This window comes from Xyrauchen texanus, chromosome 34, assembly GCF_025860055.1.
Source record: "Xyrauchen texanus isolate HMW12.3.18 chromosome 34, RBS_HiC_50CHRs, whole genome shotgun sequence".
NCBI lineage: Eukaryota > Metazoa > Chordata > Actinopteri > Cypriniformes > Catostomidae > Xyrauchen > Xyrauchen texanus.
Window position 1 is genome coordinate 14,146,237 of NC_068309.1, and position 27,107 is coordinate 14,173,343.

The window sequence follows — 27,107 nt, forward strand, 5'->3', positions numbered from 1 at the left end:
AACACACAGCGAAAAGTTAAAAAAGGATAATACCCATTGGATCTGACCAATTAGATACAATGTCCGGCACTGTATGTTCCGCCCTATTTGTGACTATGTTCAGTGTGCTGTTTGTGATTCTACTCCCTTATTCTAAAGCCCGCCCACTCATCCTCCAGCCCCACCCCTTACAGTTAGACGGGGCGGGGCTTGAACTGCACGTAGAATCTGATCTGTCCCGAACTGCAAAACATTACATAGAAGAGTATCCTTGCTGAAAGTCCATTAAAGATAGTTTCCTACATAATTTATCAGTCCTGAATAATTCAAATATATCTCCAACAATGGAATACGGCAGAGAAACAGCTGCGATGAGGGAGCAGAAACGGAAGAATCGACAAATAGGTTGGCTACTATTTAATTAATATTATTTTGTAATAACATGTGTTTGCATGGTTGTGTGAATTTGATTGACCCTATATGTTCAAATATTTATATAATAAACTATACTACACATGTAAAAATGTGTTTCTGTATAAACATAGCCTTTAACAAGATCGTTGATTGTAGATTTGAAAATAAATAAACATTGCAAGTAGGGATGGGCATTTTGGTCATTTTCTCTACTCGAGTACTCGGACTAATTATTCCAGTACTCGTCCAGTACTCAAGGGGCAATTACATGTTCATAACTCTATATATAATAATATATGTCTGACAAACGTCTATGGATGATGCATTGCGTCTTGTTGTTCCAGTGTATCGTTTATTTATTATTATAGGCTGTTATAAAGTAGTATGTTACAAAATGTAAAAAAGATTGCATAATCAAAATATAAAGCATCATATTTTGTCATTATGTGAAGATTCGCTGCCCAACTCTGAATGTACACAATGTGCATCTGTCTGTTCTTCCTTCAGGCTACCATAGTAATCTTAGTGAGTGCACACCAGTTTTTTTAGTGACTGTCTGAACAGTTCATTTCAAATAACAGGAGATGCCATAACCATTGCGTTTTAATATGCATGTTGAAGTTCAATTTTGAAGATGCAGCATTCTGTTCCATTTATCTGCACTCTGTCTAGCTGTTTGGAAAACTTGCCTGCTGAACACTGCCACACGCGCCTGGTGTGTGTGTATGTGAGCTTGTATTTATCACTTTGTGGGGACCAAATGTCCCCATAAGGATAGTACAACTCGAAATGTTTTACCTTGTGGGGATATTTTGTTAGTCCCCATGAGGAAAACAGCTTAGAAATCATACTAAATTGTGTTTTTTGAAAATGTAAAAATGCAGAATGTTTTCTGTGAGGGTTAGGTTTAGGGGATGGAATATATAGTTTGTACAGTAAAAAACCATTATGTCTATGGAAAGTCCCCATAAAAAATGGAAACACAACGTGTGTGTGTGTGTGTGTGTGTGTGTGTGTGTGTGTGTGTGTGTGTGTGTGTGTGTGTGTGTGTGTGTGTATGTGTGTGTATGTGTGTGTGTGTGTCCAAATGTTCACTCTTGTGAGGAAAGCCGTGATACTCTGTATGTTGTTGCTGTGATTCATGAAGGGCTCCACTCAACTCCGAGAGTCTGAATTTCCACCTTTCAACTGAGGAAAGTGCAAAAGAATGACACTTTATATCGGATATCTAACTTGGAAACTCGAGCAGAAATCTAGTCACTAGTCAATGACAATCATTCACTTTTATTAAATAATATCCATTAACAAGTCAAAGTTCTTACAACTTATGATAATAAAGCATGTTTAGCAAATGTTGGGCAGAGACCGGTGTTCAAAACATTGTTTATTACATTCTCTTTGTTTTGATTATTGTAACAATTGCAGCGTTGTATCAGTTTGTTTGCCATGAGATTTCTCTGATAATCAATGTACCCCTCAAAGTCACAACGCAATCAATCTCAAAATTTAAAATAAGCTCCCTCATTGACACGTTTGTGTCTGGTTTTCAGGTAATTGGTGATTTCGAATTAAGTGAAGTCACATCATGCGTGATCACTATCGATCATCGTTTTCATGATCGATCATTGCTGTCACGTCCAAGTACCAGAGTCCTCGAGTTCAGTGCGATTTAGATTACATAAATATTAATGCATCTCATAAGATTCGAAGTGGAAAAAAGAAGTATATGAGCAAATTGTTGCATGGCACGTAACTATTTTTTCTTCCACCCATCTTGACGCATAGAAATTCTAAAATACACCAGCAGTCACAAACAGTGCTCACCCTTTCAGTCATAGTGCTCATTCAAATAGGGAGCAGTCAGTGCTTTCCTGAAGTAGTGACAGAAATACAGCATCTGGAGTTATTCACACTAAGTAATGACAAACCTAGACATAACATGTATTATAATGGGCTTGTGTGAAAATTTGTACAGGTGTATTTAAATTCAGAGGTGTTAAAACATAGATAATGATCTTTAATCCTGGTTAATAAATGAATCCCTTATGAAAACTTACCATGGATTTACTGTAGTAATATTGTATTAACAATAGTAACCATTGTAGTAACTACGTTTTTTCCTTTTTGGCAGTAACCAAGGTTTTGATACAATTAACCATTGTTTTACTACAGCATTACTGTAGTATCCATATGGTAACTTGGTTTAATAGTAACCATATAATAATATCTATGGTTAATTGTGAGGTTTATATGTGGCTTATACAAACTCATATTTAAAGGGAAACAAAGCAGCCTAACAATTTTCTGTTTAGGTACATAAATATATATATATAAAGAAATGTAAGTAATAATAAAGTTAAAAATTTTACCAAAGAATTCATACAAAATTAAGTTTAATAAATGTATTGGTATTGATATTGGCAATATTGGCCTAAAAGTACTTGGTATCGGATCGAAAAGAAAATAAGTGGTATTGCCCCTCCCTAATGCCCTCTGTGCCAAACTGTGTAACAAAAGAGTTTATTTAGCAGAGATGGGCCACTTCTATTAAATTAATGGGAAAAATTGGAACACCCAACCAAGAAGCTCTTGCGCCCAGTGGATGTAGGAAGGAAGTCCTGCCTTACAGGTGAAAGAACCAATCACTTTTTAGATACAGACATCGCCTGTCAATCAACTTGCTAACCACGCATGCACATTAGCTATATAAGCCAGGAAAATTGCGTGATTTAATGTAATATCAGGCTTGGGGAGTAACGGAATTGTAATGGCTTTACGTAATAAGGATACAAAAAATTTGAAGTCCTAACTGTAATCCTTTGCTTTTTGGTAAATATTGGGATTTCTAGCAGGATTACAATTTTCAATTTATAAAAAAATAAACGAAATATCCTCCTGACATAAAATGATGAAGACCGCTGCTTGCTTTATTATGGTACAGATATGATTAGAGATCTCTTCTGGTCCTCTCTCGTGACTCATGTGAATCTGGCACTACTTACTGTCGCATGTGTAATAACACATGAACACTGAGCTCTCGAAACAAATGTGGTTTCATTGCAATGGCCACTGGAGGACTATTATAATTTTGTGGAAATTCCGACATTTTGTTCTCTTCAATGGAGACAAGGGAAACAACATTATAGTTCTGTGCAATTTACCTTCCAACTGTGAAGATGCAGTGATTTTCCAAGGACCCGACATATAATTTAAAGAAGCATTTAAAAGTAAGATCCACACAAAAATCACGTTAGCAAGCATTGCTAAAATTAGCCATAATTGTTCCCTAATTTCGGAACATCAAAACATCTGTCGATCGTTTTCGCGGGAGCAGGAATAGAAACTGAGAAACAAGCTAGATCATTTAATCAGCTAGATATTGCTGTTGTGCAGAGTAAATCTTGCTCGCAAGTCATTCTGATATGTAGGCGAGAAATCAGTCTGAATTGTTTAATCCTAAATGACTGGAAAGTTCATGGAAAAGTCATCAAATTTAATTTTGGGCAACACTGAAACAGTGTAAGTAGCAACATTAGTCTTCTATGAGTTCAGCTGTGGAATCAATCAATCAGAGTATAACAAACTTGATTTTTCCTGTACTAAAACAAAGACATCATTATTAATCAGATCTACAGTACAGTAAATCCTGGCAAAATGAATGAGTTTAAGATTATTCACATCATGCGGGTGATGGTCAGAGATTTTGTGTTAATACAAAGATTGCAGGGTCAGTCTGAGGTAGGGTTGATCTAATCATTCCACAATTACTGTATCACTGTCCTGTCTGATAATTAAATCCATTGTATTCAATGAGTAACTCCTGGAAGACTGTCCCAACAGTTAATGTAATTTGCTCTATATGTATTGCATCTGCAAAAGGACAGGGTTTAACCCGAGTGTTTAATGCATATTAGGGCAGATGGTCCTGTAGACTAATGCTTTATATGGTCATAATGGACAGGGCTCAGCTTAGTAATCAGTCTTCCCTAACCGGCCACTCTTAGCTTCTTACAGCTACATTTCTAATTTATTCACACACGTGATGTATTTTCCTGGATACAACACACAATTTATTTGCACTTATTTTATTTCCAGTTTCATTAGATTTTTTTTTTAAATAAATAAAAAATAATGTTCTAAGTTTGAAATCAAGGTGTCTTGCTTTATTGTGTAAGCTTAACCCTAACCCTGCTTAGTGAAAATATCACCATAGTACCACCTAGCATCCAACCTGCGGTAATACCGTTGCGGTAATATTTGTTTTTTTTTCCCTACGACCAACCGACCAATCAAAACTTGGTTGACCAAGACTCTTCTCATCAACTAACGTTTGGTCGACTATCAGGACTATCAAGCCCTAATTGATACACTACTCCACACACAATTTATCATCATCAGTGTACGAGCAAACAGATAATATTACTGCCGAAGTTAGAATAATAATGATTAACGTAAATTAATGTTAGCAATACTAGGTTAATTGGAATAACGTTACACTGCTTTCGACTTCACTAGCTAACTATCGTTAGCAGTCTGAGGTAACGTTAAAAGATAAAAAGCTGAAACTAACATACCTAGTTTTTACCCTTCTTTTGAGAATGAGCATACAAAAATATTTTAAGAGACGTCAAACCCCAGATGAGATTTTAGCCAATCGCTTTTGGCGAGGCAGGCCTTGGCTCTGTTTGTGAACAGCTGTCAATTAAAATCTGGCCGGGGGTGAAGAGCATGTTGTAAATGGGGAAGAATTGGCGCTCTTTCTCACAATTCGACTTATTTCAAAGTTGCCTACTGCATCTTTATGAGCACAAAATTGTTTAAAGAGCACAACACTAGCCTCTTAATTTTGCTCTTAAAGTGTGCCAGGTGGAAGTATTTAACTTTAAAATGTACAAAACTTACGTGGGAGTATGCCCCAGGACCCCCCTAGATGGTCGAGATCCCCCCATAGTCACAAAAAATCCTGTGGGAAACACTGGATCATGCATGATGTGACTTCACTTAATTTGAAATCCAGTGATAATTACCTGACAACTAGACACAAACGTTTCAATGAGGGAGCTTATTTTTAATTTTGAGATTGATTGCGTTGTTGTGACTTTGAGGGGTACATTGATTATCAGAGAATTCTCATGGCAAACAAACTGATACAACACTGCAATACAGATGTTACAATAATCAAAACAAAGAGAATGTAATTAACTGTCTGTCTTTTGAACACCTTTCTCTGCAAAACATTTGCTAAACATGCCTTATTATAATTTAATGTAAGAACTTTGACTTGTTAATGGATATTTTTTCATATAAGTGTATGATTGTCACAGACTAAACCTCTCTGCCTTGTGTGACATAAGACAAGATTTCCGCTTGAGTTTCCAAGTTAGATATCTGATATAAAGTGTCATTCCGTTGCACTTTCCTCAGGAAATTCAGACTCTCTGAGTTGAGTGGAACGCTTCATGAATCACAGCAACAACAATACAGAGCATCACGGCTTTCCTCACAAGAGCGAACATTTGGACGGACACACACTTACACATACACACCAGGTGCGTGTGGCAGTGTACAGCAGGCGAGTTTTTGAAAAAGCTAGACAGAGTGCAGATAAATGGAGCAGAATGCTGCATCTTCAAAACTGAACTTCAACATGCATATTAAAACGCAATGGTTATGGCATCTCCTGTTATTTGAAACGAAACTGTTCAGACAGTCACTAAAAAAACTGGTGCGCACTCACTAAGATTACTATGGTAACCTGATGGAAGAACAGACAGATGCACATTGTGTACATTCAGAGTTGGGCAGCGAATCTTCACATAATGACAAAATATGATGCTTTATATTTTTATTATGCAATCTTTTGACAGCTTTTAATAATAAATAGACAATACACTGGAACAACAATATGCAATGCAGCAACCATAGATGCTTGTCAGACATGTTATTATATATACAGTTATGAACATGTACTGTAATTGCCCCTTGAGTAATCTGTGAGTAATCGAGTACTTGAGTAGACAAAATGACCAAAATGTCCATACCTACTCTTGTGGTTCACCTTTCTCTGTGGGTGTGGAGGATGAGGACTTTGAATCTCCTCCCACAGTGGACGCCCTCCAGCCTTCCAGGGCTCCTCCCTCCTCGCCTGTCATGGTTAATGAGCCAGCACCCACGCCTGCCACGGTTAACGAGCCAGCACCCACGCCTGTAGCCTTGACCGTCCCAGAACCAGTGCCTGTAGCCTCGACCGCTCCTGAGACAGCTCTCGCCAAGTTTAATTGACCTGGACTTGCTCCTCGCCCTGGTTCCCACCCTGACTACCCTTCATCCTCCACTGGTTCCAGCCAGCATAATGGACACCCTTGTTCTGTCTAGTACCCTGTCCCTTCCTCCTCTGCTGGCTCCACTCAAGACACCACCTCCTCCTCCTCCTGGTCAGCCTGCTCCTTCTGCATCACCGGCTCGACCATAGCTCCATGTGAAACCCTGGTCAAGGCGAGAAGCCCTGGACTCCGCCATGGCCCTTCGTCCCCTCTGTCCCACCTTGGCTGTACGTCCCTTTGGCTCCACCGTCACTGTGGCCACTTCCAGGCCCCCGGATCCATTCCTAGCCCTGAAGCCGCCCCCCAGGCCTCCTGATCATCCTCCTTGAATCCTTCTTCACCTTCTGCGTCACTCTACCCTCCTCATCCATCTTTGGGCACCAAGAGTTGCCCTTTAAAGGAGGGGGGAGGGGGTAATGTCACAGTCTGTCTCCCTCATGTTCTTCAAGGACTCTTATTTTGAAGTTTTCCTCCAGATTACATCTCCCATAGTGCACTGCCCTTATCACTTCCATCTGTTCCTCATCATCCACACCTGTATTCCATTCCCTCATTTAGCTCCTTGTGTGTGTATATATATATATATATATATACCCTCTAGTTTTGTTCATTCAATTGTCAGTCCTTGAAGTGTTATGTTCTCATGTTATGATGTTTAGCTTTATTGTTTGTTCCACTCCAGTGATTGTTATTTAAAGATTTTAAGTGTTTACTCATGTGTCTCCTCTCTTCCTCTTCCACTCCAAGAACCCATCGTTACAGCAGGCACTTCACCTTGAAGCAATACAATTTTATTTTGAATCTTTTAATTTTTATTTAACCCATCGGTTTTATGAGCTGTGTGATTCTACCTTTATTGCATAGCAATATACTGCAAGTTTAAGCATATGCACATCTTTTTTTCTTTTCAGCCTTGGAAAACACAGACAGTGACATTGGCTTGTGTGGATGGATACTGGTGCTGTTCTCCATTCTCCTCACGGTGCTCACACTACCTCTCTCCATATGGATGTGCATTAAGGTACTCAGTGGAGGTCATTTAATCAGTGTGTTGTCATAAGGCATATGGTTGTGCTGATCATTCCAGTATCTATCCATCAAATGCATGGAACTCTTGTGTAGACACACCAGATAGGGCTGTTTCACAATGGTAGTAAAAATCCTTATTGTCTCTTTATCTTGGTTCTTTAGGAGATGACTAAAGAATGATAAAGGTTACCATGGAACTTCTAAATGATTTAATTGGGATGCTTTTATCTTCCTTTTAATAGTGTCATTATGTAGCATTCTTTGTGTTATAAAAATTAATCTTCCCACAGATAGTGAAAGAATATGAGCGGGCAATTATCTTTCGTTTGGGACGCATCTTGCAAGGAGGAGCCAAAGGACCAGGTAAAAAAACAAAAAACAATATCACATATTTGGATCATTTGTGATTTAATCAGTCCTGGTGATAGTGTGTGTGTGTGTGGGGGGGGTGGGGGGGGGCATGTTTATGTGGTTTACAAGGGCAATTTTTTAGGTTACAAATGTCATGGAAAATCTTTGACAAATCTCTCTATAATGCAAGAAAACGCTCGGAGTCCAGGGTTCCAGATGCCAAAGTTAAAGTTTATTGAATCATCAATGCACTCCTTTATCCAACGCTGTCTTTATGGGGCTGCACTCTGCAGGATGAGGGACCAAACCTCTCCCTCCACATTTGGCTAGGAAGGAGTAAAAGATCCCAATCCTCTAGCTATCACCTTTTGTGGGGGTGGGTGGCAACAAATAAACTTTTTTGTAACAAGTGTGTGCATGCAATTTCAAAGCCTTGCATGATGTAGAGTACAATTGATTACACAGTTTACCAGTTATACCTTCTTAACAAATTATTAGTAAAGTCAATCACAATAATATTCATCCTTCTCTGCCAGAGGAACTCACAGACATTTCCGGTAGTCTGGAGCGCTATCTGGTGGTGTGTTGGAGCAGACAACGGGTTTTTAAACAACCAGTAGAGTCTTGCTCTTGCTGCTAAGCACTGAGGTGCTTGTCGATCCTTTTCTTTCTATTTTTCATTCTTATTCTCTGGCCCTCCAGTGATACTTCCAGTGTTTTTAAAGTTTATAAATGCATACTATATTTCATTCTACATCACTTTACTCAGTTAATAGTACATTCAGAGATGATTTAAACAACAAATGATAGTTCTAAAACATTTAAAAAGGTTCATATTTTTAAAATAAACAGTCTTAGCATTCCCTAATCCCTTCTGGTTACATTACCTTGTAACATGGATAATGATCTGCTTCAGACCCTCATCATCCCCTTTCATTATCATTGCTTGATTAGACATCAAACATAATTTTAAAAGGAATAATAACTTCAGGAAGGGATATATGCCAAAATAATAAACATAATACCCTCTATCTTCCTATCTAAAATACTCTATCCAATCTAAAATACTACCTAATTTTGTTATAAAAGAAAATACAATAAATATGCTGACTCCCTTACTATCCAAAAACAATATAAAAGTGAAAATAAAGAGTCAAAATAGAAGGCTCCCCTTCCCTACCACTTTTGTGAAATTCCAGGTTTCTTTCTAGAATTCAGCTAGGTCATCCAGTCCAGGGCATGTGGGGTATACAGTGGCCCCAATGTCACTTCCAGATGATTTTACAGATACATTGATCATCTGTTTAGCTGCAGCATTGGCCAGCATTGATCTGAGAAGAGGCACAACACAACAAAACAACAACACAAATGATAACAACAGCTATGGCTATTATTACTCCCACTTTAGGAAGCCGTTCTCTCCAGGATCCAAATAGTTTGTCAAACCAATTTCTAACCAAGCCATTTTACTTGTAGGTTCTAGTTGGCCTGTAGGCTTTCAATGAGTCATCAATGTAATTAATTCATCTTTGCTGACTGTAATTTTTTCAAGGGAGAGGGCGAACATATTATATAACTCGTCATATTTGCTCGTATATTCGGCCCATTTGTACCAATCATTTTGATATGCATGGTCTAGTAACCACTCTTCTTCTACTGAATCTATGGAATTTGCGTAATATTCTAAACCTATTATTGTTTCCGTAGTCTGAGGGGGCAAATTTTTGAGGTAGTTGTATGGACTTACCAACTTACTCGTTGGTAACTCCATATTCATATTTACTTCAATACAGTCCGTCAAGTGCTTTGTACTTTAAGAATTCACTTTCTGCAGTATTTCATTTTAATTCAGCTTCATTGGAAAGGCCATCCAAGATCCCCAAGGCTGATTGTAGGGAACCCACTCTGCAGTGTGCTTTCTTAGAGTTGTTCATCTGGGGATCCTGGTCCTTCTTGGGACGTTTCTCCGGTAGGCCTTGTATTGGGGGCAACACTTGTCCCAAGTATGTCAGTAATAACATCATCCATATTAATATGTCTTTCTAATTCATTGGCATTGTAGGCCGCAATTGTTTTCCACCTCCTCTCCTTCAGCGGGTCATCCTGTCCCAACTTGCTTCAATGATGGCAACAGCATGACTATTTCATCTGCCTCCTCCAGGCAGGTGCCAGGCAGAGCCTGGCTTTGTTCCAATTAAAAACATTAGATCATCCCTTTAGTACCTATACACAACATTTTTCAGGGTCAATCACAGAAAGGCTATACTTCTCCTCAGAGGAGGGAAAATACCACAGGTGTTCCTTATCTTAAAACTCCCTACTCATTCACTTATCACATACATTTAATTTCCTCCTGTTTCCCAAGGTCTCTCAATGTCTGTATCACATTAATACATTTTCCCTGCAAGCTAAGCTGTTTTTCATAATTTCAGACTGCATCAGAGTAATTCAGAGTATTAAATCAATAAAAGTTTATCAAATTTAGATCAAATATATAACATATCATTGGAGGAATCAATTTCCTCCCAGTTTGGTCTTTCTGTTGCATTGAACCATTTACATTGATCAGTACTTCATCTGTTTTTTTTTTTTTTATCAATGGTAACACGCAATATTATATTATTCCCCTCTCACAAATTGTTGTTTCAATGATTATACCAATTGTAGCCAACCCTGCACCCTATTTCTTAATTAATTCCATTTATATTGTTACAAACAAACAAGACAAGCAATCTTAATCTTTAGTCACCACCATATATCTTTTCCATTCTTCATTACTTTTAAAATGTACATGAGTTCAAAAAAAGCATAAGTAAAAGTAATAAATCATCTTCCATTCTAAATTAATTATCATACAAACATTCCCATGTTTGTTTAATACTTCTATAATAAGTCAAGCACTCCTTTGTCTGCAACGGTTCTCAAAACTTTACCCCAAAAACCAATCTATAAATAATCCTCTACACAGGGTATGATCCCCTGATAACACAGTGACAGAATGCTTAAAATGCAGTCGGATTCAGTGGAACGTTCAATTTTTGGGCAGGTCTCTTCTAGACCTCCCTATTGATGCTTCTGATCTAAGAGCATTCATCAGCTTCCTTTCACCCCTTTCAAACCTTCTTGGGCAGGTTTCCAGGGCGGTGACGCCCTGCCTTAGGTCGCTTAACCTTTTTTGCCATTGTCAAGTCTTACCTGTCATTGGGTCGTCACCTCTTGCCACTGGTCTTGATACTGCTCTGTCCTCAATCCTTAATAATTTTGTATTAGTAAACAGATATTTTCTTTTTCTGGGAGTATCACCAGAGAACCGACACAGCCAATGGAACATCTACAAATGCTTAAATATGGAGACAATTCAAAACATGGTTAAATTCAAAAAGCATTATTAAAAATTCATCAATCTATTAAAATTGTCCAAAGTAAAAATAAAATATGCTAAAATTGAACTCATTTATAGATCATTAATTTCCATTCAGGTTTTATTTCTGCTACTTTAGCAAATGTTACACAAAACTAAGTAGTGGTGGTCGCGTAGTGGACTAAAGCACATCACTGGTAATCACAGAAGGTCGCTGGTTCGATCCCCACAGACACCACCATTGTGTCCTTGAGCAAGACACTTAATCCAAGTTGCTCCGGGGGAATTGTCCCTGTAATAAGTGCACTGTATTAAGTTGCTTTGGATAAAAGTGTCTGCCAAATGCATAAATGTAAATGTGAATGTATCATAGTGGGGAATAACATCAGAACAAAGCCCTGTCAAGCTTCTAGGAAGCTTAATTTAAAAACATCACCTTCATTCAATAATAGTCTCTAGATAGTTTTTGAACCTACATTTATTCTTTCAGATTAATTTTCAACTTAATCTGTTGTCTTCAGTATAAACCCTTAACTTTAGATTGCCCTCTTAATATATAAAATCTTTAATCATTGATGAGGAGAGCTGTTTGAACATCTCCTTCATATCACTCTATCTAACATTATTGTCAAGGCACATCATTTTACATATAAAAAGCAAATCAAAATAAAATAAAATAACACAACTTATGGATATTTCTTCAAAATCTGCTCTTGTGTTTCTGTTTCAAGCAGACACTTATCAATTTTAGACTGAGAGTGAAGGGGTGGGGGGAGGGGGGTATTCCACTCCCTCACACTGTGTCTAATCTCATTACAGCTATATCTTCTTCTTTCATTTTAGAATCTCACAACAATAGATTTAATTTATTATTCAACAGTAAAAATAGTGATATTTATAATAACTGATTATATTAACTGCTTTCAAACTTTCTCATCTCACACCATTTAAAAACAAAAAACTTCTCTCAACTTACTTTCTTCTGTCCATTCAATCAACATACATTGAACCTTCTAATCTTTAATAAAACAGAACACAATGTCTTTTTCGATATTCTCGATATAATCAATTCAACTTACTTTTAGCCTTCTGTTCATGCAGAGCTTTACATTTACAACACCTGTCTGATTATTAATATATTATAATCCCTTTTTTATTGTTAAGTAATTTATTATTACTACTTTCTCCATTTCTTACACTTTCTCAGGTGAAGGAACTTCCATTCTATCTAATAAAATTATATAAATGAAGTTTTTAAACTAACAGAAAAGCAAGTAAATTTTAAACAGAATAAAGTTGTAAAGAGGCACAATGGAATTCAAACATATCTCTTTTCTTGTGTTTTGAAATAATTGCTCAGTAAAATACACTACGTACTTTTAATTTCTCATGACTCTTACATTTTTTATCCAAATGTTTCATCATCATTTAACAGTTATCATTATTATACCTCTAAAATGATACTTTCATGTATTAACTATGGCAAATGGAAATAGTAGTAATAGAAATAGACACTCAATCATCTCTTTGTTGCACCCACTGATCTCATTTGTTTTTTTTTTAATTATGTGGGTACTCTCTGGAAAATTTGGGGAGTAACCAATCCAATAGGTAACTCTATAACTTTGCCATACATTTGTAATATTTACTCTTCAAATCAATAAATCAGTGGTTAGCTGCTGGATTTAAATTTAGACATGGGCATTGAACCCCATTGATGGCATTCTGGAAAATCATAAAGTGATCGTATAAGACTGAAATCAACTTTTCCAGAGAAATTTGAATCCACATTATAAATGGCAAATCAATAATGATTACCAGCAGTAATGAGCGCAGGGGATCAATCAGATAATAGCCCACATCATTTTCAGTCTTCTTTGTCTCTGGATTTCCTCCTGCAGTATTATTAACTTCTATAAAATCATCTTGACCATCCGTCTGCAATGGTGATAAACTAGTTCCAGAATGAGTGAGTGAAACAACATACACATGATGATGACAAAAGAAACACAGAATAGACACATGAATATGAAGTTATTAACATTCATATTTGAGGAAGTTATGATGTTCAATTTAATCTTAACCTTTCTCCATGGGCTTCACCTGCCCCCAAGACCAATTTTTTAATGATCCAAATCATTCTTAAATTTATTTTCCTTTAATTTTAGTCTCAAATGCAGCTTCTTAGTGTACCCATGATCAACCAAGACCTATTCTGTGTATACCAAACAAAAAATAAATAAAATAAAAATTAAATATCTATCTATCTATCTTTTTCTAAAGTCGGGGCCCCTTTCTGTCTGTCTGAAGACATCACGAGAGGCCTGTTTCCCCTCAAAGTCATCCTCAATGCCTACTTCAGACAGTTCCTAACAAAAATAAAAAATCTCTTCCTATCTTTTGTTGGTTGATCAAGTTTACACCGATAACGCTGCACTCACATTTAAATTGTTCTCCAGACATTTTTAAAATCATAGAAAAATCAAAAACAACTTTCTAGTGTTTAATTTAATAATTTTAAAATAGTATTCTCTCATAAACTGGACCAGACAGAACATAAAACGGACACATGAATGTGAAGTTTTCACATTTAAGGTTTAACTTCATAAGATACAAAATATAATTTTCTTATTAGTTATTTTATCATCATATCATTGGCCCTCTTTTGCCATTTGCTTGAATATAACAACACTTCAGTCATTCTTCCCACACTTTCAAACACAGATACAGATACTCTCACAAACACAGAAACTTTCACAGTTTTTACAAACACAAGGCCTTTATAAACAAAGAGCTCTCAAAAAATACTATACTAAAACTAACCTATTACTTCTGTCCCTCCTTTTGCTCTCCTCTTTTTATCCCTCTCTCTCCTTTATTTCCATAAAAAACACTCATTATTTATATCTGTTACTTCTTTTTATATTAAAACCCATGTACTTCCACCCACAGCTGTAACATCCATGTTGGGTCTCTGTTCAAGACAATTTCTACATTGGTGCTAATTCTCCTTTACTCTCTCTCCCTATTAAAAATCACCTTAAAATGTTTGACTGTAGTTAATTTGTTCATAACTCCAGAAATGATCACTAATTCCCTGTGTTTCTATTATTAATCTTTTTAATTCTATCTCTTTTCTCCTCTCAGCCTGCCACCACATTAGGATTTTTGATTCAGGAGGAAAACTGAGACAAGAAAAAAAAAAGTCTTCTCTGTTTCTGTGCATGCTCATAGCCCCCCCTTTACTGCTCCGTCTCTGCTCAGCCTGCCCCTCCCCTACAGCCCTTCACAGCACTCAGTCTCTAGCATACTGTGTGAGAGAGAAATGTTACCTGCTGCAATTTCTTTCCAGCAACAAACGGCCATTCTTGTAAGGTCTCCGCTAAGTTTACTACTTTAATCAGACCCTTCACCAGTTCCTTTTCCTTAGTTAACTTCCTCCTCTGCCCTGTATATTCTATATACTCTGATTCTTTCCAAAAATGATCATTGATGCCCTTTGACTCTATCAATGCTCTCTCCAGTTCTCTCTCCCACTCTTCAGATCTGCGTTGATCTCAAAACTTTGCAAAACTCACTTGTCTCTGCATTTTTCTCTAGTCTTGTTCACTGCAATGGTAAACATTTTGCCTTTTCTTTATCTTTTTCCCAATTATTCTATTTTATCTCTTCTGAGTCTCCTCTTCCTCTCACTCATGGGGCTGTCCGTTCAACCAACCAGTGAGCGAGAGCAAGGCAAGGAGATATCAGAGAAGCAAGTACCGTTTTGTGTCTTTATAATTTTCAACAGTTGTTTTTATTCAATCAATCCTTTCAATCCCTTTTTCCAATTTTTACACTTTTTTTTCATTTCTTTATGGTACCTGATTCTCCGTGTTACTCTACCCTTGCACACAATAAATACATCATCAACACCGTAATCATGCATTGAAACAAACACAGAAACAGCGCAGTTAGTACAATGAGCACACATGCACCGACATTATAGTCAGTCATGCACATTATTCATTATCTCAGGCATGCACACAATTTAACAATTCCCCGTTTTCTGCACAGTACGGGTTTCGATAAACACTTCAATCCTTAAATAATTCAATCTAACACCTAGAGGAATTTTGGCACGCATTTCACCTGGCCCCCCTGCTGACCAGGAATTTTCACCCGTTCTAGGATTTTCACCTGCGCAGGTTTTTCCGCTCACTTCAGGCAAACATAAATAAACCTAGATATGGGAGTTTCAAGCACCGCTGCTTCTCAGCTCCACCCCCAGGCTTTTGCTACCTTCTTTAATTAACCTTCTTTAAATACATTTACATTTATGCATTTGGCAGACGCTTTTATCCAAAGCAACTTACAGTGCAATTATTACAGGGACAATCCCCAGAGCAACCAGGAGTTAAGTGCCTTGCTCAAGGACACAATGGTGGTGGCCATGGGGTTCAAACCCACAACCTTCTGATTAACAGCCCTGTGCTTTAGCCACTACGCCACCACCGCTCCACCAATTAGCCAAAATAATTTATGTCTGGACTGGTAAGGCCGCCAGGGCGGCTACTTACTGGTCTTACCTCATCAGATCACACAAAAACACCTTTTTGGTACCAGTGATTTTGTGCAATCTGAGTCAGCGGACCTCTCAGCAGCTTCACCCTTTTAGCCTCGATCCAGCCCCACGTTACGGGCGGCAATTATGTCGTGGAAAATCTTTGACGAATTTCTCTAAAATGCAAGAAAACTCTCGAAGTCCAGGGTTCCAGATGCCAAAGTTAAAGTTTATTGAATCATCAACAAACTTGAGTCCGGTCAGCTGTCCGTTCTGACTATATCATCCTAAGTTCTCATTTATATAACTTTTTGTTATCTCTTATCCACTATCTGACCAATGGGCTCACTGCCAGTGTCTTTTCACTTGCCACCATTATGTTTTATATCTTTCACTTGTTAACAATTGGTGGAAAATCTCTCGCCTGTCTATTTTATTTTAAATATATTTATTATTTATACAGTTGGCTATTTTCCATATCTTGGGCTATTTGTGTAAGGGTGTGTAAGGGACACGTTGATTTAGAATCACTTGTGTAAGAGACAAACAGTCTTTACTCATAACATACCTTTTACCTTTCATCTACATTCCAGTATACCCTCATAATAAGTTGCGCTTCACAATATCATTTGATTAATGAAAGAAAATACATCATGTTTTAAAGATGTACATCATATAAGAAATACATAACTTATTAAAGAAATACATCATATATTCAAGGAAATACACAATACAAACTGGTAATTACAAGGGTATTATGCTATGAATGTGGTTTATGAGGACATTTCTAGTGTCCCCATAATTTAAATAGCTTAAAAAAACATATTAAATAATGTTTTATTGAAAATGTGATAATGCAGAAAGTTTTTTTTGTGAGGGTTAGGTTTGGGGTTGTGTTAGGTTTTGGGGATAGAATCTATAGTTTGTACAGTATAAAAATCATTATGTCTATGGAAAGTCCTCATAATGATATGTAGACAAACGTGTGTGTGTGTGTGTGTGTGTGTGTGTGTGTGTGAGTGTGTGTTGTTTTGCATTTGTGCTGTGGCTGTCCACCACAAAGCCTGTTTGTCACAGGGTGAGAAAAAAAATACAAGTGACCTGTTCTGCATTTCCACTGACCTGAATAAACCATTTTCATTTCTTTTTTTCTTCTGTGTCATACTAATTTAGTTTTGGACAGTGCACACACACACACACACACACACACAACAAACAAACATTATAGCATTTTACTTTGCTCAATAATGTGCAAATTGTTTACAAGAATCACTAGTATTCAGGAAATAGGCACATAACCTCTTAAGCACACACAGTATGCTGAGACGTCTGTGAAAGAGTGTACAGCCTCAAGTCTTTTTGGGTATGATGCAACAAGCTTTAGACACATGGATTTGGGGATTTTTCTGCCATTCTTTTCTGCAGATCGTCGCAAGCTCTGTCAGGTTGGATGGGGACCGTAATATTTATACTTTTATTTATACTATAATTTTTTTTTTATTCCGTTGACACCCTTGAAAGGGTTTTTATCAAAGTCAGTCCAAATTTAATTTGAGAATTTTTAGTAATTGTGGATTTACAATTACTAAATTGATTACAATTAATTACTAATTTACAACAACGTGTTGTGAACACACTGTTTGCATTAATAAAAAGCATGAAGAATTAAAAATGCATTAGGCTACACTTCAGTATATTCATTATATGCTATTATTTTAGGAGCTCAGGTTTTCACAACAAGGACAGTTGTGCAGTATTTTCGTATGTAGACTGTTATATGTTTCATACTTTCATAAAAAAAAATTCTAAATGTTTAAATATTTGATTCAATTTGGTTGTTACAGTTCGGAACATGTTTTTGTCATTTTGCATATTATTATCAACTAAAAGATATTGTTTATGTTTCTAAAATTATATGCCATTTTAGTCAGAGTAATACTGACTAAAATGAATGAATATGACGTGATAAAATATTGACCAATTTTAAAGGACATCTTTTTAAAAAGACTAAAACTATGTAAAAATGTACACTGTTGACAGGATATATTTTGATGTATGGCATCTTTAATTTGAAATTCTTATAGTCACTTCATAGAGTGATGTGCATCTCTGTCTATGTTGGTGTCTCTGGTGTGTATTTGGCCATGCTGTGTTTTGGAATATAAACCTGCAGGGTTTTCCCTCCAGGAATGAAGTTGTGAAGATAATGTCTATTATTAGTTTGTCCACATATCTCTCTGATGCCCTGAAAGCTAACCAAGGGGTTTCACTGGGAGCTTTCTTTATCAAACCTATTCAGAGTGTTCCTATGATCACCTGGAAATATTAGGGAATTTTCAAATCCTGATTTACAGGCCTTGAAATATCATGGAAATAACAAAATACATTAAGTTAACTGAAATAATTCAGTCATAAGAATCCTTATGCACCATCACAAATGACTAGAGAAAAATAAATCAATGGGCAAAAGGTTTGGAATCCCTGTTTTTAGGGGGGGGGGGGGGGGGTTTACAAATTTTGTTCTTGGTGGCTATATAGCCTTTGTACTAAAGCTTAGGCCTGAGAAGATATGGCTTGGTTCTTGGTTTCTGAAACGTGGTCTTTCTGCGGGCAATGAGGGGTCTGTAAACAATCAGAAGTGGGCCCCTCCTCCATTACTATTTAGTGTAGTGAGTGGAATGTGAATGGAATTTTCCACAGTAGAGTATACAAACCTCAGAGTAGATGAACAAACCCTTTCTGGTCGTTGAAAAACTTCTCATTTTTGTATAGAAACTACAGGAATGATCAAATACACTCAAACTACAACTGATAGGCCTGCTCCTTCACATATACACACAGACCTGATTGACTTACAAACATATTGCCTAACTCATCTTATTGTTCCTGTAGTATTTTAATTATTTCTTTAGGACTTATATTTTTTATTTTAGTTTTTTTGCTTGGCCTGATTTTAATATTTACAAAATGACAGAGCAACAACAGATATAGTTTAGAATATTGACTATGGACATATTCCACTAATGTTTGATCAACCAGAAAGTGACATTTTAATTTTGAACAATATATCCGCTGTTTTATAATTGTATCATCCAACTGAGTACAATGTACTGTTAAGCATCAAAGCAGATGTCAGCTAGGTCATTCATTATAATCGTGAATGCAGTCAGCTGAGTCCAGTTGGCAGTGATAGAGCAATTTGGCTGCCAGATGTGATCCACTCAGTGTTCCTCTGAGTTACTGATTAGAATGATGACAGCTCAGTATCTGCTGCTGTTATGTTTATATGTGTCATTAATGTCTTGTGTTTGCCGTCTCGCCACAGGTCTCTTCTTCATCTTGCCCTGCACAGACAACTTTATTAATGTCGACATGCGTACCATCACCTTTGATATCCCCCCTCAGGAGGTGAGAACACACTCAGATACAAACACATACACACTTTAATCCAAAACATTAGTCTCTGTCTTGACCTGTGAACAGCATCAGACAAAACTGAGTAAGAATATGTTCACTTTGCTAGGACTTTAAACACTGTTGCTCTGTAAGAAAGGAGGAACAAGTCAAAATATTTTTTTTATGGTAATCAACATTATGCCACAAATGCCATTGATTGACTTGAACTTGTATTGAACCTGGAATATTACTTTAAAGTATGTTCTCCAATCCAAATGTAATATGTAGAGTGAACTAAAAGTAAGCCATTGGTTGGTTGACTCCCCTGAAAAGTGTGAACAAACTGGGTAAACACAATTTTAGTCCAATCAATGGAAGACATGGGAAGTGTTTGGAATTAGTATTTGAAAATAGTCATTCTTTCTGCAGTTTTGTTTATTGAGGCTAAAATTTCACACTTCACCTCAAGAGATTTGTCGTCTAGTTTTTAGGTTGCTTGCCTTGTTTTGTTGCCCATGCAATATCACTATGTGGATGATTTTGATAAAATACTGTTTGTGTATTTCTGTGTGCATTCATTCTCATAGGTGCTGACAAAGGACTCTGTGACAGTGAGTGTAGATGGCGTGGTCTATTACCGTGTGCAAAATGCCACACTGGCAGTTGCCAACATCACCAATGCTGATGCAGCCACCCGCCTTTTGGCTCAGACCACCCTGAGGAATGCGCTGGGTACAAAGAACCTAGCAGAAATCCTTTCTGATCGTGAGGAAATCGCCCACACTATGCAGGTAACACACACACTAACACATGAATCAACCCACACAAACTTTGTAAGTTTCTATAACAATAGTCAGACTTACTTTCTCTAGATTTTTTGCAACTGGACTTTATTTGATACATTTCAGCCAATGGAAAATAAACTAGGTTGTTGAGTTGCAAATAATTAAAATTGATATTTCACACTAAAATTTAAGTTGCAATTCTTGCATAATTCTGCAACAATTTTCTCACTTTCATGTTGTTCAAATCTGTAAGACATTTTGTCTTGTGCGACACACAAAACCAGCAGTTTTAATGAAAATACCAGTCAATCTTTTCAACAATGGTCCATTTTAAAGCTCAAAAAGTATCATATAATTAGTCCATGTAACTTATACATATTATCCCAAGTCATCCGAAGGTGAGAAACAACCTGAAATTGAAGTCATATCTCTGTGAAAATCTGGACGTTCTTGGTTTGATGACAGTGGTAGCGCTAAACAAGTTCTTGCATGATCAAGTGACTTTGTTTTTCAAAAACCTAAAAGTTTCTGTTAATTTAAATGGATTTAAAATAGATAATTGAATTTGATTTTTAATCTGGTCTCTGACTTTTGCACCACCTACTGTATAGTTTGTGGGACATAGTCTGTCTCCACACACATTATTCCAAACACTTAATATCACATGTTTCTGGAACTAATGTGGTTCTTGTCATTCTGACTCATATGATTAGAGTCTGATTTCTAATCTGGTTGGTTTGTGGTAGACCTGATTCAAGCAGACATTGAATAACTTGAGGCCTTGCAGTCACTATTCCTCAGTCAAGAGGTGCTGAAATATCCAATCAATTCTTAATGGCAGGCACACTTGTTGCAGTGCTCCCATTCTGAGGATTGCAAGAATTTAATCACTGTCAGGAAGTGACTTGACTCTTTGTTTTTCTCAGTCCTCGCTGGATGATGCCACAGATGACTGGGGTATTAAAGTGGAGCGTGTGGAGATTAAGGATGTAAAACTGCCCCTGCAGCTCCAGAGGGCTATGGCGGCCGAAGCCGAAGCCACCAGAGAGGCCAGAGCCAAGGTAATGTGTTTTTAAAAAAAAATCATAAAGAAAACTTTCCACACAATGAGCTAAGCACATATTAAAAGGGACATCCCTGCTGAAAAATAAATGGCTTAAATTGGACATATTATGCAAAAGTCACTTTTACATGGTGTTTGATATTAAATGTGTGTTGGCAGTGTGTGCATACAACCACCCTATAATGATATAAATCCACCCAGTCCTTTTTTTTATCCTCATTAGCCCTTAACTGCATGTCAAAACTTCTCCAGGGCCAAAACTCCCTCAGACCCCAGAGGGTTAATCATAAGCACTGTCTCAGAACAAGCCGTTTGCAGATTCTGTACAAAATGACGTCACTTTGTACAGGCCCTGCCCACGACTGCCGACGGACATGTTTGCTTGTGTGTGTTGTTTCGTTATAGCGCATAGTGAACGTTGTAACAGTATTTGTGTGTGTGTGTGTGTGTGTGTGTGTGTGTTGCTCTTCCATCATTGCAAAACTGCTGAAAAACTCTACAACAAATCAATATTTTTATCAGATAACCATTCGGAAACTTCCTGGTTCATTCTCAAAGTTGTTACTTCTGACGGAGTCTCTCCCTCATCAGTGTCTGACTCCGGTTCAAACATATAACTATTTTTGCTGTCAGTCATATTGCTTTAGATGTCTAGTTATCTGAAGCATAGATGTCAAAACTCCACCCTATTCTGGATATGGGGCGGGGAGCACCAGCTCATTTGCATTTAAAGACACAAACACAAAAACAGCAAGTTTTTATTCCCATCCAAAAATGGGCATTATAATAAATTACCTGTAGGGTATTTTGAGCTGAAACTTCACAGACACATTCTGGGGACACCAAAGGTTTAAATTACATATTGTGAAAAGGGGCATAATAGGTGTCCTTTAAATCAACCTAGATATTTTGCTGGTTTAAGATGGTCTCCCAACCTGGCCAAGCTGGTGGTCAAGCTGGTCAGTTTTTGAGTGGTGTTAGTAAGTGGTGAGTGGTTGGAGACCCAATCAACCTGCAGTTACACTTGCTGTGCAGGTAGCGGATTTCCTAGAGGTAAATTGTTTAGCAACCCTTTTCTTTTTGTATTGTCTCTTCATAAGGCTCAGATATACTTCATACTACATCAAAGAACGAACGGGTGTGATGTCATTTAGAACAAAATTTGGCCAAAAAGAAGGTGTTTGCGTTGGGTTTGGTGGTTCGTTCAGCTAGCCTGTGTGAATTTTAACAAAACTTCTTACTGGCTGTTAAACACCTTACTGCCACTGGTCCACGTCATTGGTTGGTGTGACCTTGAGCTCCATCTACTTTGAGGTTGTCAACTTATTTTCATTCATGTTAAGATCAGTCAACATGAACACACGCGAGGCAGTTATTAGAGAGCTGGTGCAAATCTAACTACATCTGTACGGTTTGTGTAGACATTTTCCAAGAACATGTCATGCATTTATGTTTTGTTTAATTAGTCAGCAAATCTTCTCAAATACTCTTAAGTGCCCATTCACATTTGTTTTATATGCTGCTTCATTCATCTGCCTTCTGCAGCGAAGGTATTTCACACATCTGCCCAATAGGAAGGAATGCCTATCATCATTCTTTTGTCTGTATGTTGCCATTAACACTCTTTTATACACCAATCTTTGCAGTAGTATCAGTGTCATCATAAATTACAATAACAGAGTGTAATTGGCACATATTATGGCTGCATAGACCATGTTAGCCCATTAGCATCATGAATTCAGAATGTAAACAAGACAAATTGTGCATTTTCTACTGCATATATATTATGCATATAGATATGGCACCTTTTTGATCAATGTTTTGATCAGTTGATCTGTGGTTTTTAGTTAATGTTGTATTTTTGTTTCTTTGCTTTACTTTTATCCCCTTCTCGTTATCCATCCCAATGACCATGATTCGGGTCATTAACACATTAACTTTTGTACTTTCATTCATTTTCATATTACAACCACATATCGGCTCTTTCAACCTCTCAGATCTGGCACTGCAACTTTAAATCTTCAGGCCTTGACTTTTGCGAAAAACCTGTAGCAAAACTGCACTAATCAAATTCTGATGCAAGTGAGCAAGACCAGTGTTCGGTGGGGGAGGGGTCAGTGAAGTCGTTTTCTTGGTTGATGGCTAGCCAATGAAATGGAATGTTGCACTCGATGACATCACACCACAGCACTATCCCGCACTTTTTTGTTAGGGCAAAGCAGAGCCGGTGATATGGATCATCTGGGCATTGTGTTAACTGGGGATGTGCTCGTGCATTTAAATAATTGACCTTGCCTTTTCAGCAGATTCGTTTAATGTTAATTGCCAAGGAGCAAAGAAAACACGTTTTGCACATTATGAAAAAATGCTGGTATCATTATTAACCCGCTTTGTTTCATTGATGTCAGTTCAAATGAATTTGACACAATTTAAGAGCTATTTTAACGTTTTCACATGGTAACATCTGGTTTGAATGTGAACTTGCGATCGCAAGTGGAATAATCTTTTTTTGCAACATTAAAACGTCATAGGCTGAAATGTATCTGTAGTTTTGCTACTGAATTATCTTCTTACAAACCAGCCAGTTCTGAGATTAATCACAACATTACAATCTTTAATTTGAAGCAAAAATGTATAAGACTGTGTACATACGGCTTTTAATGAGGGTATGAACTACAATCCCATGAAGCATTGCAAAAGTCATGATTAAATGAAAAACAATGGAAAAATATCAAACTATTGTTGTAAGTTGTTGGTTACAAATATAGAATCGATATCTTTTAATTTTATTGCAATATATTTAGATAGTTGAGTGTATAGGAAGACCGTTCCGATTGCATCATTAAAGAACAACCTGTTTTATTGTGGAAAATGGTCATGTAAACTTAAAATGCAATTGTTTTTGGTGCACAGAACTTTGACTACCATTAAAATTGGACTTTAGGGTGATAAAATAAATTGTTTAAAGTGTAGAATATGTGCCATTTCAATTGTAAATGAATGGGTGAAACCTGACATTGAATGTGTTGAACTGCTGTGCCAGTTTTCCTAATTATCCACATAAACATACAGTATGTTGGGATGGTTTTCATTATGCAGACAAATGCAGAGAAATTGCAAAAAATATTCCGCATGGTCAGACATATATATTAATCATACCCTGTCTGTATGATGTGAAAGTATGCGATTGCATGGGAGCTGAATGCTAATGTTCACTATTTTGTGCAAAGGCCACTAAAAAACTCTTAGGGTAAATTAATAAACAAAGGAAGCCAGAAGTTGACGACTCCTTTCCCATTTCTCTGTGTGTGTTTCCCACTAATTTATCTGTTGATTTATGTGAGAGACTGTATTTTGATATTTCCATCTATAGGCACTACCTGCTAATCCAAAGTGAGTTACAGTATGCCTAATAAATGGATAACTGCCCTTTAACAACCTTGGGTAAAAGGGATATTTCACCCAAAAATAAAATGCTCTCATTTACTCACACTCCATCCCTGATGTGTATGACTTAATTTCTTCAGCAGAACACAAAGAATTTTAGAAAATATCTCAGCTCTGTAGGTCCATATAATGCAAATGAATGTTGGAAATAACCTTAGAGGTCCAAAAACCATATAAAGGCAGGATAATTTATAGTATAAAGACTTTTATAAATATCAAATATATCTGTTTCTCACCCACACCTATCATATCACTTCTGAACATTCTGTATGGATTAAACCACTGAAGTTTTATGGATTACTTTTATGCTACTGTTTGCTTTTTGTACCTTCAAAGTTCTGGCCACCATTCACTTGCATTGAATGGACCTACATTGCTGAGATATTCTTCTAAAAAAAAATTGAAAGTGAGTAAATGATGAGAGAATTTTCTTCTATGCCTTTAAACGTGCTATGCGATGTGAGCTGTTTTGGAACGTCTACCATATTTAGGACACTGACTTAGCGAGTGCTTTGAAGAAAAGTGCTTTGCTCCATTGAACTCTCAATCTCTACTTTGCTCTCTGTAGGTGATAGCCGCAGAGGGAGAGATGAATGCCTCACGGGCACTGAAGGAGGCATCTCTTGTGATCGCAGAGTCCCCCTCCGCTTTGCAGCTGCGCTACCTCCAGACCCTCAACACCATTGCAGCAGAGAAAAACTCTACGATCATTTTCCCTCTGCCTATAGACATGATTCATTCCTTTATTAACCGTTGAGCTGGGGTTTTAGAATGCAGGCACCTACCGTATACACAAACACATTCATACACGCACAGACATGCATACACATGCAGAAGTGAAAAGACCAATATTATATAACATACACTCACGTGCATATAATATACATGTTATATACACAGTATGTTCTCTGACGTATGATCTGTAGATGTTCCTGGTATAGACCCATTCAGACGAAGTCTGATGTGACCTAACAACATCCACTTGGCTGGTGAATTTCAGACTTATTGTGCAGTGGTTCTCTACTTGTTTTGTTTCAGGACCCAAATTTTACATAGGACCTCTAGTGTCGACCCAACACGTAACAGAATTGGTTATCATACAGAAGGAAATAAAAATGCCCTTAGAAATATTTAATAAAATTATAAAAACTTTTTTTATCATGGTCTGCATAGGCACGACATTAAGCAGAATTATTAACATGAATAGGAAAATATTGTATTTACTTTGTCATATTACACTATGTGACAGTTTGATTGGACATACAGATGTTGGTGTCAACAACAAATATATGGGAAGCATTTTATCCTCCTTTTCAAAGTTTATAAGCCTATTTATTTTGCTAACCTATATGGTTATTTGCATTTTATTATTTGCATTAAGCATTGTAATTCCCCTGCTGTACGTAACTCTATCAAAACCTGTAAACCATTTTGGGGCACGACTAACAAGTTGATAACCACTGGCGCTGAGTTCATACAGATGCATTGTCGGCTTTTTCTTTTCAGTTGTTGATTTATGGAACATCTCCTGGTCATGTGTGTGTGTGTGTGTGTGTGTGTGTGTGTGTGTGTGTGTTTCCAGCACGTTTAACCAAGCCAAATAAGCCATGAATCATCTAAAGTGATATTTGGATAGTACCAGATGTCAAGACATACAAGACTTTTCTTGCTGAGAACCTTCATTAATGCTGTCTAACAATGTGAAGCCTTAAGCCATATTCATTTAGATTATTGAATCAATATTAACAGGTTTACATGATGCTGGTTGTTTTTAAAAACCACAATGGATTAGAGATCTAGTGTTTATATATCAATTTCATATGCAAATATATTGCTTTTATATTTTTAAGGTCGTCTCTATTATTTCAGATCATTTTGTCTGCTAGACATTTCATAAATGTAAAATAATCTTTCTAAATGCAGTGGGAAAAATCAATTAAGGCTGAAAAGGTCGATGTTTGTGTATGTAATTATAGTCTTAGTTGCTTCATAAATCAAAGGATGTAATTACAGACTATTCAGAACTCAAAGACGTAAATGATTTGTGTGTATGTGGTGCTGCGTAGAAGCTTATAAAGGGTATATGGGTAAAGGGAATTATCCAAATGTCTGTATCTTGATCCTGTGTCAGTCTATTACAATTCTATATATTAAATTATAGAATCAGTCATTTAACTGATATATGTTGAATATCACATTTGGTTTGGAAGTTTTTTTTTGTTGCCAGTTCATTATGTGTGTTGTTTTGTACTGCATTTGTATGTGTATCTTTTTCTTTCATTTGTTTTTTTTTTTTTGATGCACGATATGTCTTATTCCGTTTAGTTTAGCATATCATAAAATGTAATATTGTCCATTTCAAAACTTAAAAGTACACAAACTCTTTACCTTTACACAAGTGTTGTTTTGTTTTAAT

General features: G+C 36.9%; 1 protein-coding gene across 1 annotated transcript; it reads left to right on the forward strand.

Moving 5' to 3' along the window:
* Positions 1-194: 194 nt before the first annotated feature.
* On the forward strand, positions 195-27,022 carry LOC127627484 (stomatin-like). The gene is made up of 7 exons (XM_052103879.1): positions 195-384; positions 7,628-7,737; positions 8,036-8,108; positions 19,326-19,408; positions 19,984-20,187; positions 21,108-21,242; positions 25,260-27,022. Exons 1-7 carry the CDS (start codon positions 324-326, stop codon positions 25,446-25,448), a joined length of 855 nt encoding a protein of 284 aa, XP_051959839.1. The 5' UTR covers positions 195-323; the 3' UTR covers positions 25,449-27,022.
* Positions 27,023-27,107: the final 85 nt, after the last annotated feature.